A 14,690-nucleotide genomic window follows, 5' to 3' on the forward strand; every position below is an offset into this window, starting at 1 on the left:
ACACAAAATATAAGCAAATCAAATCTAGTAGTATACGAAAAGGATAAAATACCACAACCAAGATTTGTTTCCACTAGAAATACACAGGCGATTTAATACTTAAAATCTTTTAATAAAATTCAACAAACTTAAAGAAAAAGAAAACAGAAAGCTCATATGGTCATCTCAAAAGATCCAGGAAAAAAATAATCATTTGATAAAACTCAACATTCATTCATGGTAGAAAAACTTTGTAACAAATTAGGAATGCAGAGGAACTTCCATAATCTGATAGCCACAAAAACAAACCAAAACAGAAAAAGCCTACTGTAAACATCATAATTTATAAAGGAAGGAGCTGTCTTTAGTCAACCAACTGGCACATACTAGGTTCTTAAGAAAGAGCTGTTGAATGAATAAATCAGATTTAATTTATTTTATTCTAAAATAGAAACACTAAAACATGCTTGTTACAAAATAAAATTATCTTAGTAAGACAGTAACTGCTATTAGAAAATATTTCCAAATTATCTGTTAAAAATAAATAGAACATCTGGTAATGGCACCAGTTCCTGAGAGTTTACCATGATCCAGTCGCCTTACATTCGTTACCTTATTTATTCCTTACGAAAGGATTAATAGTATCTGCCACAAGGCAAATACTATTCATATACACGTTTTACAGATGAGGGAAATAAGGCTTAGAGTCACACAGCTTGCCTAACTCACATAGTTACTAAAGAGCAGAAGCATTTGACCTCAAACAATCTGTCTCTCGCAACACCTTTTTAACCACCATGTTACACTATCTTCAATTTTTAAACCACTTTTCACTACAGTATGTAATTTTGGAAAGCCAATAAGAAAAAAGGGGGGGGGAAAAAAGCAATAGGCAGACTCCTACTTCCTAAAAGGAGATATGAGACATAATGAAAGTGCTTGAAATGGCACATATTGGAGCCAAAATGGTGGTTGTTAATAAAACTGAGAAAGGATGGATTGCTTTCCCACAGAAATTGTGGAAACACAGATGCTGTCCAACCTTAGAAATGTAAAATTGTTCATGTTTTTGATCTCTGGACCAAAGGAAAAACTACAAATTCCAATGTTTGGAACATTTAATGGAAGAGTTTTAAAGGAAACCATTATTATAATCATGGTACCCACCAGCATTATGAGAATCCAAGCTCTGTCAACATTTCTTTATAAATTCACTATGAGGACTCTCTAACTCATCCAGTATTATTCAGTTAGAGCTTAAAAATCTGAAATGTAAGATCTTAAATTGTGAGTGATATTATTCCAAGAATTATGCAGAGGAAAATGGATATCATGTGATACAGACACAATAGAAAAATGTTTGGCTTATGCAGGATTTTAACAGGTATTAGCTGTCTTTTACTTTGTTTTTCTTGCTTTGGAAGAAGGTTTAGGGGAGAAGGGTTGACCTGGGATGGAAGATTGTATTGTCAACTCAACCATGAGCAAAATGTTTAAAGTTTAGTATGTTATATACAGTTTGATAAACTCTTTAAAAACCTAGATATTGTCTCCACTTTCTGAGCCTACACAAAGGCTTGGAATCTCATAAAGAGAGATTATTTTTAAGAACTCTGGCACTTTGCTTTTAGTCTAAACCATAAAACAAACAAACAAACAAAACAAACAAACAAACAAAAAACCGAAAGAATAGTCATTTCTAATCCTGTCCAGTACCTTCCAGCTAAATGGAAGCAAGAAGACATAGAATAAAAGGAGCTATTCGGTCATTTCAGAACTTCAACAAATATTGAGTTAAAATCTTTTCTCAATAAAGGTTAAGGCTGAAGAGCTCTGATTCCTCTGAAAATGCTTCTCTTATCTCTAACCTCCATGTTCCTTGACATTATTATTTTTTTCATCTCCCTTCCTTGAGATGACTTGTCTTTAAAACTAAATCAAAGGTGAAAAAAGAAATGTAGCAAATTGTATCTCACAAAGGCAAATGAAATAAACTTTAATGACTCAATCTGGAATTATAGTTCATGTCACCATTTATCACGCTTGAAAACCATGATGAACGTTTTGTAGGATCACATTACATGGCTAAGTCAGAAGAGAATGAATGAAACAATGCAATCCATCTGATTCATTATGGCCAATCTCCCCAGTCACAAATATGGAAGAAACCAAGAAAACTTAGGCCCTTCATTGATACTGAAAAATAACAGAATGAATTGTCCAAGGCCACCCCATTTTCCTGGAATCACATAAATGTAACCTTATGTGGCTTCTTTTGCTAATCTATCCAATTCAATTTTTACCTCACTGGATCTTGAAAAAAATACAGTGTACATGAAGTTCTAACTTTAAACTCCCTCTGCCTCCTAGGATTACTAAAAATCAATTGGTTGATTGTTTAAGTGCAAAGTAATTTAGATCTATTTTCTGGTAGGGCCTGGTGTTCCTTACCAAAAGAATTGTCTGACTATTTTACCTAATCTAGCATTTTTTGCTTCTGGATTTATTTTACATAGTAAATTTCTGCATCAAATGTTCACTTAATGGGTAAAGCCTTAAAATAATAGACCCATTTTAAATAAACTGTCCAATAAGTAAGGAAAGTCTTGAAACTATGGGAAGTAAGGCTATTTCTACTATTATGCTTTAAATCTTATGGTTCACACAATTTTCTTATGTACACGTTTGGGCTACAAGTACATCCTAATATTAAATAAAAATGGTTTCAAAGCAAACTGATTCATGTGTCAGCATAATCTAAATACAGAAGGTATAATCTTATAAGTACAAATGGTGCTAAAATTCTGAAGTTAGAAGGTTTACTGTAAGTAAGAAGCCAAAAGTTCAGACACTCAACCAAAGTTGATCCAAACCTCTTGGGTTGGAAATATCACAAAAGTGAGCTTTTCCACAAAATGTCCTGTATTTCCTGTTTTTAGCTAAGCTGGAAGTGCAGTAGGAACAATACTTATTATGGCATGTCATTGTGTCTACTTTGGGTTTGAAAACACCAAGCAGAGACTATAAGCATGACAAATCAAAAGGAAAAAAATGAGTGGAGAGGTGTTCTGGGCTAAGAAAGGGAGAGTTAATGGAAACAGAATTTCCTTACTTGACCACCAGTTAACCATAGCTTGGATGTCCAACGTGCTATGAGTCACGAGCAACTAGCTCCAAAATAACACAAGAACATCTTGGGCTAGATCATTACTGGAGTATATTGTTAATAAAACTCCCAGAAAGAAAATTAGCAGACCTAGTTATTCAAGGGGTAAAATGGTACTCATGTAAATTCCTTTTTACAGAATAATCTGGAAATGAGATAGCGCAAACAACTTGCTAGACAGATAGACAGATAACTTGCTAGACATTCACCACATTCATTTAGAAATTTTAGGCAAAAATCACAGCTCTCATCAACAGGGTTGATAATAACTCTTCACAGGAAGAGTGTGGAATTGTTAGACAGAACACAGGCTGAATTTTCAAAAGCAAAGTCTCAAAAGTTTCATGGATTGTGAATACAGAGGTATATTTTCCAAAAGGCCACCTAATGCAGTTGTCTCTAACATAATTTCTTACAGTCTTTAACCTAAAACTTCTTAGTTGATAAACCCAAACTACTAATATTCCACCATTTAGTTAACATATTTATTGAATCTGTGCAATATTGATTATGCATACTCAGTTAAGAAAGAAAATTTGGGAGCTGTTCCTCTTTTCTACTTGATTGCTCCATAATGAAGGGCATGCTCTGAAGTTGGACAAGTCACTTAGTGATGCAATATCTAAGGGTCCCCTTAGAAATATTACCTGCCCCCTAACAAATCAATTCTTAAAGATGAAAAAACAAAAAAAAATTAGTAATAATGAAAAACAGGAAAAGAAAACAAGTGTTTAGGATTTGCAGCCAGGACGAGAGAGTCTTAATAGTATAGTATATTGACACTAACTATAAAGGAAGTTTGTGAGTCCTTGCAAAGAAGAGTGAAAAGTCAGAAAACAATGAAATGAGACAGCAGAACTGAGACACAGGTCTGGGTGTCACTAACTTCCTCATCCATCCGTTTGTGGAGGCCTGTCAGTCCCAGAAAAAGGAGCAGGCCAAGTGGGGTGGTCAGGTTGCCATCCTGGGTGTCTAGGGCTTGGCGGTGCAGTGACCCAGCCAAGGTCAAACAGAAAAGCAGAGACTGCAACACTCAGAACTAGCCCTGGGGCAAGTTCTACTCTAAGACTAGGGTAAGCCAAGCAGGGCAAGAGTCAGTAATTCTAGAATAGAGAGCTATGCCAGAATCACAGACACAAAGATGCTGAGAGGGCCTAGACCTTTGTAGAGAGAAGGACGGCAGGCCTAGAATGTGCACTAGGACATGTCTTAGAGTCTGGGGCAAAATCCAGCACTGGAGGGTGCTGTTTTGTTCTATTTCTGTGGTTTTGGCAATCTCCATTTTTCCACAGTTCCTGCCTCTCCCCTTTGTTTACACCCTGGACACTTCATATGTGTGTTACTTGTGTGTCCCTAGGAGTTTGTACTCCACGTTTGAGTGACACTTAACATGAAAACAGATTAATCAAGTACACATACTGTGTGTTTATTATTCATTTTTATGGCTGGATTAATAATTTAGTAACTTTAGTTAATGGTTAAAAAAGGACAGAGATAAAGAAATAATAGGTGTCAAAGATGGCAGAGGAGTAAGACATGGAGATCACCTTCTTCCCCACAAATATATCGAAAATACATCTGCATGTGGAACAGCTCCTACAGAACACCTACTGAATGCTGGCAGAAAAACTCAGAATTCCCAAAAGGCAGAAAGCTCTCCACGTACATGACAGTGTGGCTGACGGGGTCTTGGTGCTCGAGCCAGGTGGAGGCCTGAGCCTCTGAGGTGGGAGAGCCGAGTTCAGGAAATTTCTCCACCAGAGACCTCCTGGCCCCATGCAGTATCAAACGGCAAAACCTCTCCCAGAGATCTCCATCTCAACGCTAAGACCCAGCTCCACTCAATGACCAGCAAGCTACAGTGCTGGACACCCTATGCCAAACAACTAGCAAGACAGGAACACAATGCCACCCATTAGCAGACAGGCTGCTAAAATCATAATAAGTTCACAGACACCCCAAAACACACCACTGGACTCGGTCCTGCCCACCAGAAAGACAAGATCCAGCCTTATCCACCAGAACACAGGCACCACTCCCCTCCACCAGGAAGCCTACACAACCCACTGAACCAACCTTACCCATTGGGGCAGATACCAAAAACAACAGGAACTACGAACCTGCAGCCTGTGAAAAGCAGACACCAAACACAGTAAGTTTAGCAGAATGGGAAGACAAAGAAATATGCAGCAGATGAAGGAGCAAGGTAAAACCCACCAGAGCAAATAAATGGAGAGGATATAGGCAGTCTACCTGAAAAAGAATTCAGAGTAATGAGAGTAAAGATGATAAAAAATCTTGGAAATAGAATGGAGAAAATATAAGAAACGTATAACAAGGACCTAGAAGAACTAAAGAACAAACAAACAATGATGAACAACACAATAAATGAAATCAAAAATTCTCTAGAAGGAATCGATAGCAGAATAACTGAGGCATAAGAATGGATAAGTGACCCGGAAGATAAAATAGTGGAAATAAATACCACACAGCAGAATAATGAAAAGAATTGAGGATAGTCTCAGAGACCTCTGGGACAACATTAAACCCACCAACATTCAAATTATAGGGGTCCCAGAAGAAGAAGAGAAAAAGAAAGGGTCTGAGAAAATATTTCAAGAGATTATAGTTGAAAATTTCCCTAACATGGAAAAGGAAATAGTCAAGTCCAGGAAGCACAGACAGTCCCATACAGGATAAATCCAAGGAGAAACATGTCAAGACACATATTAATCAAACTATCAAAAATTCAGTACAAAGAAAAAATATTAAAAGCAGCAAGGGAAAAGCAATAAATAACATACAAGGGAATCCCCAAAGAGTTAACAGCTGATCTTTCAGCAGAAACTCTGCAGGCCAGAAGGGAGTGGCAGGACATATTTAAAGTGATGAAAGGGAGAAACCTACCAACAAGATTACTCTACCCAGCAAGGATCTCATTCAGATTCGATGAAGAAATTAAAACCTTTACACACAAGCAAAAGCTAAGAGAATTCAGCACCACCAAACCAGCTTTACAAAAAATGCTAAAGGAACTTCTCTGGGCAGGAAACACAAGAGAAGGAAAAGACTTACAAAAACAAACCCAAAACAATTAAGAAAATGGTAATAGGAACATACATATCGATAACTTCCTTAAACATAAATGGATTAAATGCTCCAATCAAAAGACATAGACTGGCTGAATGGATACAAAAACAAAACCCATACATATGCTGTCTAAAAGAGACCCACTTCAGACCTAGGGACACATACAGACTGAAAGTGAGGGGATGGAAAAAGATCTTCCATGCAAATGGAAATCAAATGAAAGGTGGAGTAGCACTTCTCATATCAGACAAAATAGACTTTAAAATAAAGACTATTACAAGAGACAAAGAAGGACACTATATAATGATCAAGGGATCAATCCAAGAAGAAGATATAACAATTGTAAATATTTATGCACCCAACATAGGAGCACCTCAATACATAAGGCAAATGCTAACAGCCATAAAAGGGGAAATCGACAGTAACACAGTAATAGTAGGGGACTTTAACACCCCACTTTCACCAATGGACAAATCATCCAAAATGAAAATAAATACGAAACACAAGCTTTAAATGACACATTAAACAAAATGGACTTACTTGATATATATATAGGACATCCCATCCAAAAACAACAGAATACACTTTCTTCTCAAGTGCTCATGGAACATTCTCCAGGATAGATCATATCTTCGGTCACAAATAAAGCCTTGGTAAATTTAAGAAAATTGAAATCGTATCACGTATCTTTTCTGACCACAACGCTGAGACTAGATATCAATTACAGGAAAAAATCTGTAAAAACTACAAACACATGGAGGCTAAACAATACGCTACTAAATAACCAAGAGATCACGGAAGAAATCAAAGATAAAATTTTAAAAATACCTAGAAACAAATGACAATGAAAACACGACAACACAAAACCTATGGGATGCAGCAAAAGCAGTTCTAAGAGGGAAGTTTATAGCAATACAAACCTACCTCAAGAAACAAGAAACATCTCAAATAAACAACCTAAAGTTACATCTAAAGCAATTAGAGAAAGAACAGAAAACCCCCAAAGTTAGCAGAAGGAAAGAAATCATAAACAACAGATCAGAAATAACTGAAAAAGAAATGAAGGAAACAATAGCAAATATCAATAAAACTAAGAGCTGGTTCTTTGAGAAGATAAACAAAGTTGATAAACCATTAGCCAGACTCATCAAGAAAAAAAGGGAGAAGACTCAAATCAATAGAATTAGAAATGAAAAAGGAGAAGTAACAACTGACACTGCAGAAATATATAGGATCGTGAGAGATTACTACAAGCAACTATATGCCAATAAAATGGACAACCTGGAAGAAATGGACACATTCTTAGAAATGCACAACCTGCCGAGACTGAACCAGGAAGAAATAGAAAATATGAACAGACCAATCACAAGCACTGAAATTGAAACTGTGATTAAAAATCTTCCAACAAACAAAAGCCCAGGACCAGATGGCTTCACAGGCGAATTCTATCAAACATATAGAGAAGAGCTAACACCTATCCTTCTCAAACTCTTCCAAAATATAGCAGAGGGAGGAACACTCCCAAATTCATTCTACAAGGCCACCATCACCCTGATACCAAAACCAAAGATGTCACAAGAAAAGAAAACTACAGGCCAATATCACTGATGAACATAGATGCAAAAATCCTCAACAAAATACTAGCAAACAGAATCCAACAGCACATTAAAAGGATCATACACCATGATCAAGTGGGGTTTATCTCAGGAATGCAAGGTTTCTTCAATATACGCAAATCAATCAATGTGACAGACCATATTAACAAATTGAAAGAGAAAAACCATATGATCATCTCAATAGATGCAGAAAAAGCTTTTGACAAAATTCAACACCCATTTATGGTAAAAACCCTCCAGAAAGTAGGCATAGAGGGAACTTACCTCAACATAATAAAGGCCATATATGACAAACCCACAGCCAACATCATTCTCAAAGGTGAAAAACTGAAACCATTTCCTCTAAGATCAGGAACAAGACAAGGTTGCCCACTCTCACCAAATTATTCAACATAGTTTTGGAATTTTTAGCCACAGCAATCAGAGAAGGAAAAGAAATAAAAGGAATCCAGATCAGAAAAGAAGTAAAGCTGTCACTGTTTGCAGATGACATGATACTATACATAGAGAAATCCTAAAGATGCTACGAGAAATCCTAAAGATGCTACCAGAAAACTACTAGAGCTAATCAATGAATTTGGTAAAGTAGCAGGATACAAAATTAATGCACAGAAATTTCTTGCATTCCTATACACTAATGATGAAAAATCTGAAAGACAAATTAAGGAAACACTCCCATTTACCATTGCAACAAAAAGAATAGCATACCTAGGAATAAACCTACCTAAAGAGACAAAAGAACTGTATGCAGAAAACAATAAGACACTGATGAAAGAAATTAAACATGATACGAACAGTTGGAGAGATATACCATGTTCTTGGATTCGAAGAATCAACACTGCGAAAATGACTACACTACTCAAGACAATCTACAGATTCAGGTCACTCCCTATCAAACTACCAATGGCATTTTTCACAGAACTAGAACAAAAAATTTCACAATTTGTATGGAAACACAAAGGACCCTGAATAGCCAAAGCAATCTTGAGAAAGAAAAACGGAGCTGGAGGAATCAGGCTCCCTGACTTCAGACTATACTACAAAGCTACAGTAATCAAGACAGTATGGTACTGGCACAAAAACAGAAATATACATCAATGGAACAGGATAGAAAGCCCAGAGATAAACTCACGCACATATGGTCACCTTATCCTTGATAAAGGAGGCAAGAATATACAATGGAGAAAAGACAGCCTCTTCAATAAGTGGTGCTGGGAAAACTGGACAGCTACATGTAAAAGAATGAAATTAGAACACTCCCTAACACCATACACAAAAATAAATGCAAAATGGATTAAAGACCTAAATGTAAGGCCAGACACTATCAAACTCTTAGAGGAAATCATAGGCAGGACACTCTATGACATAAATCACAGCAAGATCCTTTTTGACCCACCTCCTAGAAAAATGGAAATAAAAACAAAAATAAACAAATGGGACCAAATGAAACTTAAAAGCTTTTGCACAGCAAAGGAAACCATAAACACGATGAAAAGACAACCCACAGAATGGGAGAAAATATTTGCAAATGAGTCAACTGACAAAGGATTAATGTCCAAAATTTACAAGCAGCTTATGCAGCTCGATATCAAAAAACAAACAACCCAATCCAAAAATGGGCAGAAGACCTAAACAGACATTTCTCCAAAGAAGATATACAGATTACCAACAAACACGTGAAAGGATGCCAACATCACTAATCATTAGAGAAATGCAAATCAAAACTACAATGAGGTATCACCTCACACCAGTCAGAATGGCCATCACCAAAAAATCTACAAACAATAAATGCTGGAGAGGGTGTGGAGAAAAGGGAACCCTCGTGCACTGTTGGTGGGAATGTAAATTGATACAGCCACTATGGAGAACAATACAGAGGTTCCTTAAAAAACTAAAAATAGAACTACCATATGACCCAGCAATCCCACTACTGGGCGTATACCCTGAGAAACCCAGAATTCAAAAAGAGTCATGTACCACAATGTTCATTGCAGCTCTACTTACAATAGCCAGGACATGGAAGCAACCTAAGTGTCCACTGACAGATGAATGGATAAAGAAGATGTGGCACATATATACAATGGAATATTACTCAGCCATAAAAAGAAATGAAACCAAGTCATTTGTAGTGAGGTGGATGGACCTAGAGTCTGTCATAAGGAGTGAAGCAAGTCAGAAAGAAAAACAAATACTGTATGCTAACACATATATATGGAATCTAAAAAAAACAAAAAAATGGTTCTAAAGAACCTAGGCGCAGGACAGGAGTAAAGATGCAGACGTAGAGAATGGGCTTGAGGACACGGGAAGGGGGAAGGGTAAGCTGGGACGAAGTGAGAGAGTAGCATGGACATGTATACACTACCAAATGTAAAATAGATAGCTAGTGGGAAGCAGCTGCATAGCACAGGGAGATCAGCTCGGTGCTTTGTGACCACCTAGAGGGCTGAAAGAGGGAGAGTGGGAGGGAGACGCAAGAGGGAGGGGTTATGGGGATATATGTGTATGTATACCTGATTCACTTTGTTTTAAGCAGAAACTAACACACCATTGTAAAGCAATTATACTCCAATAAAGATGTTAAAAAAAAAAAGAAAGAAAGAAAGAATGGGTCTCTTGTTTGGTGGCAGTCAGGCTCCCTTCCTGGAGCCATGCTGTTGGCGGGTCTGAAACAGGCCTGAGCTCCACTGTGAGGCCACATGTAATTGATGGTAAAGCCTAGAATAGCCTTGCTGGACTTGAATCTAGAAGACTATGTATATTTATTTATTAAACTTTGATTCCATGACAAAAAGACTGTGTTTGATTTCTTCAGAAGGACTTGCCTAGCTGAGGGAATCCTGACACAAAGGAAACTCAAACTACATAGAAGCAAAACAAACACATACGGTGTGGCTCTCCTAATTTATCAATTGAATGAAGATGAAACCCTGATAGTGAGTAATTTACTGGGGCAAAGACCATGTCTCATTCATTTTTTACTTCCCAGCATCTAATCATAGTGTCTGGCATATGGTAGGCATTCTGTAAACATTCAGTGACCTGAACTGGACTGTGTTGTTTCATATCTCCACTGCTGGTCTCCTTTCATCCGGGTAACAACTGTATTTGACCTTGGCTCAGCCTTCACTTCCTCAGAAAGACCCTCCCTGACCTCCCCAACTTGATCCATTCCCCCTAGTATTTACAGTTATATTATTATGCAAGAAATTTCTGTGCATTAATTTTGTATCCTGCTACTTTACCAAATTCATTGATTAGCTCTAGTAGTTTTCTTCAAAGCACCTATCACAACTATAATTTTATATTTATTTACAAGGCTCTTTGAGATAAACAATACAAACCATAAACAATAAAGTCAAAGGAGGCATCATGCCGGGCGAGGCAGCCTCGGACGGCCCACGGAGCTGCAGCTGCCCTTCGAGCCCTCCTTGCCGACACATGCTCCAGTTCCTGCTTGGATTTACTCTTGGCAACGTGGTGGGAATGTATCTGGCTCAGAACTATGACATACCAAACTTGGTTAAAAAACTTGAAGAAATCAAAAAGGACATGGACACCAAGAAGAAACCCCCTAGTTCATGAGGCCGACTCCAGCACTGCCTCCTGGATAAACTGATTCTACTGTTCTTGAGGGCCTCCTTTACCATCTGAACCAAAAGCTTTTGTTTTCATCTCCAGCCTCAGCAATTTTCTTCTTTGCTAGACCCTGTATTGCCTTACAGCACAAATGGGGCCACAAGTTAAGAACAACCCTTACTTTTCAAACACCCTTACTTCTTCCCTTCCTCCTTCCAGCCACTTGGGAGGTCCTGAGAATGGAATTATGGTGCTAGATTAGTAAACATGACCTTAAATTAGTAGTCTCTCCCTTATTCTTTGGGATTTCTACTACAGTTTTCAAAAGAAAAGTTGATGAGTTTTGTAGAGCTGATGAGATATAAATAATGCTGATTTCACAGTCTAGCAATTATATTGGGTGTTTAAACCTTTGGTACCAAATTATGTTGTTTCAAAGTAGTAATTAAAATGAAAATCTAGAAGCCAGTTTCTGGTGAATTATCCACTAATTTTATGTTGTTGTCAGGAAGCTCCATAGTTGCTAATTTAACCAATAAATCAATTTGCTATTCATTAACCAAGAAACTCTGTTCTGAGAATCCTATCAGGAACTGGAGAATTTAAAAGTATTTAAAGTAACGGCCTTTGTCCTCAGTAGAATTCATAGCCTAGTATGCTTATTTTTTCTTAATGATGCATTTGATCTGGCTCTATTCTCTCATAAGGATCATACTTATTTCATGGGATTACAGGCACATTTGACACTACATGGTAGATAAATGAGAAGTTGTCTATAAAGGAAATTTTATGCTTTTTTACATTAAAAAAATGTATTTACATTATAACTTTATAGTGATTCTCATAAGAAGACTTTTTGTGTTTTTCTTTCTGCAACCATAAATTACTCTTGTAATTTTTCAAATGTATAATAGTCCATAATTTTTTTTAATTGAAAAAAAAGTTTAAATACATAACTTTCCCCCTGGGTCAATACAAAGTGATCTGCGTTGTCCCTCACTTCCTTGTTCCTCTCCCTGGATTCAGGCACTCGCTAGTTTCCTATATCCTTTTGCGAAAGATTTTGTGCCTGAACAAACACATGTACGGGGGTGAATGATAGCAAACTATATACGGTGTTTTCCCCAGTGGAGGTCATTCCATATCCTTAGGTAAGGAACAAAGAACCTCTTTCCTTTTTTGGCTACATAAGGTTCTACTGAATGAATATACCATAATTTATTTAATCTGCTTACATATCTGTGCAGGGGGATAGCTCCAAGCTAAAGTCCTGGAAGTGTAATTTGCACTAACTATAAATAAAGGCCCATTTCATTGGGTGTTTTGTTCCAGAGGGCTTGTTGGGCAGCTTCACTGATGATGCCATTTCTGAAGACATTTTAGCAGAATTAGTAAACTGGAAGAATGGTTTAGAGACCTTTTTTTCAGACAGTGATGCCACTGATACTAAATGTGATTATAAAATGAAGTGATTCTACTTCTCTTTGAAAACATGGATCTTTCATACATGGAGATAAGTTTTGTCCCTGTCAGGTAGTACTGGTGCGTGAGACAGGTTAGGATCATATTATGGTTTGGCTTCTCCCTTGCAGTGTGATCAGGGGCAAGCAGCTTATTTTTCCAAAACTGTCGTGTTCTCTGTAAGATGTGGATGCAATATCTACCTCATAGGGCTTCCATGAGAAACAGGTGAAATAATGCAAGTGATGTGTAGCACAGTGCTTTGCAAATTGTCCAATAAATAGTAGATATTAGTCCAAAAATTTTAAAAAGTAAAAAATAAATAAATAAAGTCAAAGGAGGCAAGAACTGTGTCTTTTCATTTTCCGCTCATGCAGTAAATATTGTTTTTGTTGGCTCTCAGTAAATATTTGTTAAAGTAGTGAACCAAGAACCCATAATTTTCATGGTTTCCTCTCATTCTAATAATACTCACAAGGCCTCAAATAATATGAAATACATTATCCAGCACACATTCACATAATAGTCAGAGCTGGGAAAGTAAGTTTGTGCCACAGGCCATCCAGTTAGGAAGAATTCTGATAAGGCAAAGGAAAAATGCAAATATCTTTCATTATAGCCAGAAGTACACCAACCTGGAGAATGCCATAGAAATTTTTGTGGAGAAATTTTTCTTCTTTTATAGGCATCTCAGTTGTTTTATTTAAAAAAAAAAGAAGAAGAAGAAGAAAATAAAGCATAATCCATTAAGTTTAACCACTAAAGGTCAAAAACTCCCAAATATTGTCAGTTACATATGACCCAACCTAGCAGACTATGTATATTTACATAGTTTAGTTTATCACATGTGAGCAGTTTTTCTATAGTATTGTTTTCTGTACCTTGGAAGTAAAAAAAAAAGAAACACTGTCCTGATCCAAAATACAGTACTAAAGGAATATGAAATGTGGTGAATGACAAAGTTCTTTTCTGGTTAGAGAAAAAGAAAAAGCAGAAACTGAAACTTAGTCATGTTTAATCTAATATCTGAACACTTATAATAAACCAATATATCCAATTTTTCTAATCAACAACTTAAGTAAAATTCCAGAAGAATGATTAAGGTAAAAAAAACCATCCTAGGAGGCTATTGATTTAATTCAGTTGGACCATAGTTTTGAAGCAACTCCTGTGTATCAGGCCGTGTACTCAGCACTGCAGCCATGAAAGACACAGATACAGTCCCTGCCCTCAGGAATTTACAAGCACTGAAGGAGTCCGCAGTCTGTATCTCAACCCTTCACAACAGTTCTATCTTCTTCCAATTCTTCGGGGAAAACTCCTGGTCTCAGGCAGGTCCACAAGGTATGCTCTCCTCCCCCTAAGCGGAATTACTTCTCTTCACTTAGCCTGAATTCTTAGGAACAGTGCTATGTACCAAATCAGGTTTCAGTAAATATTCTTAGAATAAATGAAAGAAGAAATTAACTAATCACCCAACTGATATGAGAGGGAGCTGTGTAAATGAGGAGTTGGACGAGAATACCCATGGCTTGCTTTCCACAAAGTTCAGGTTTTCTGGCTTGACTCTGATCTTTTACCTGATCCTGAGACAAAGAAGACATTTTTATGGCTGATTTAAGTTAGCCTTACCCAAAAGTAAAAGTTCAATTTTCTTCTTTAACCATGTAATATGTGCACCAAATAACTCTGGCTCTTACAAGGTAGAAGAATCTCAGTTCTGTCACTGTGTGACTTGAGAAAAATTACAAACTCTCCCTGTGCCCATTTTTATATCTGTAAAATGTTGGTAATCATGT

General features: G+C 37.0%; 1 protein-coding gene across 1 annotated transcript; it reads left to right on the forward strand.

Annotated features, from left to right (window-relative positions):
• Window positions 1–11,292: 11,292 nt before the first annotated feature.
• On the forward strand, window positions 11,293–11,436 carry LOC133102535 (short transmembrane mitochondrial protein 1-like). Its single transcript, XM_061207530.1, has one exon. It carries the CDS (start codon window positions 11,293–11,295, stop codon window positions 11,434–11,436), a length of 144 nt encoding a protein of 47 aa, XP_061063513.1.
• Window positions 11,437–14,690: the final 3,254 nt, after the last annotated feature.

This window comes from Eubalaena glacialis, chromosome 12 (genome assembly GCF_028564815.1).
Source record: "Eubalaena glacialis isolate mEubGla1 chromosome 12, mEubGla1.1.hap2.+ XY, whole genome shotgun sequence".
NCBI lineage: Eukaryota > Metazoa > Chordata > Mammalia > Artiodactyla > Balaenidae > Eubalaena > Eubalaena glacialis.

What these genes read in the sequence shown, in the direction of transcription:
- LOC133102535 (XM_061207530.1), top strand. Translation starts at nt 11,293, where the DNA reads ATGCTCCAGTTCCTGCTTGGATTTACTCTTGGCAACGTGGTGGGAATG.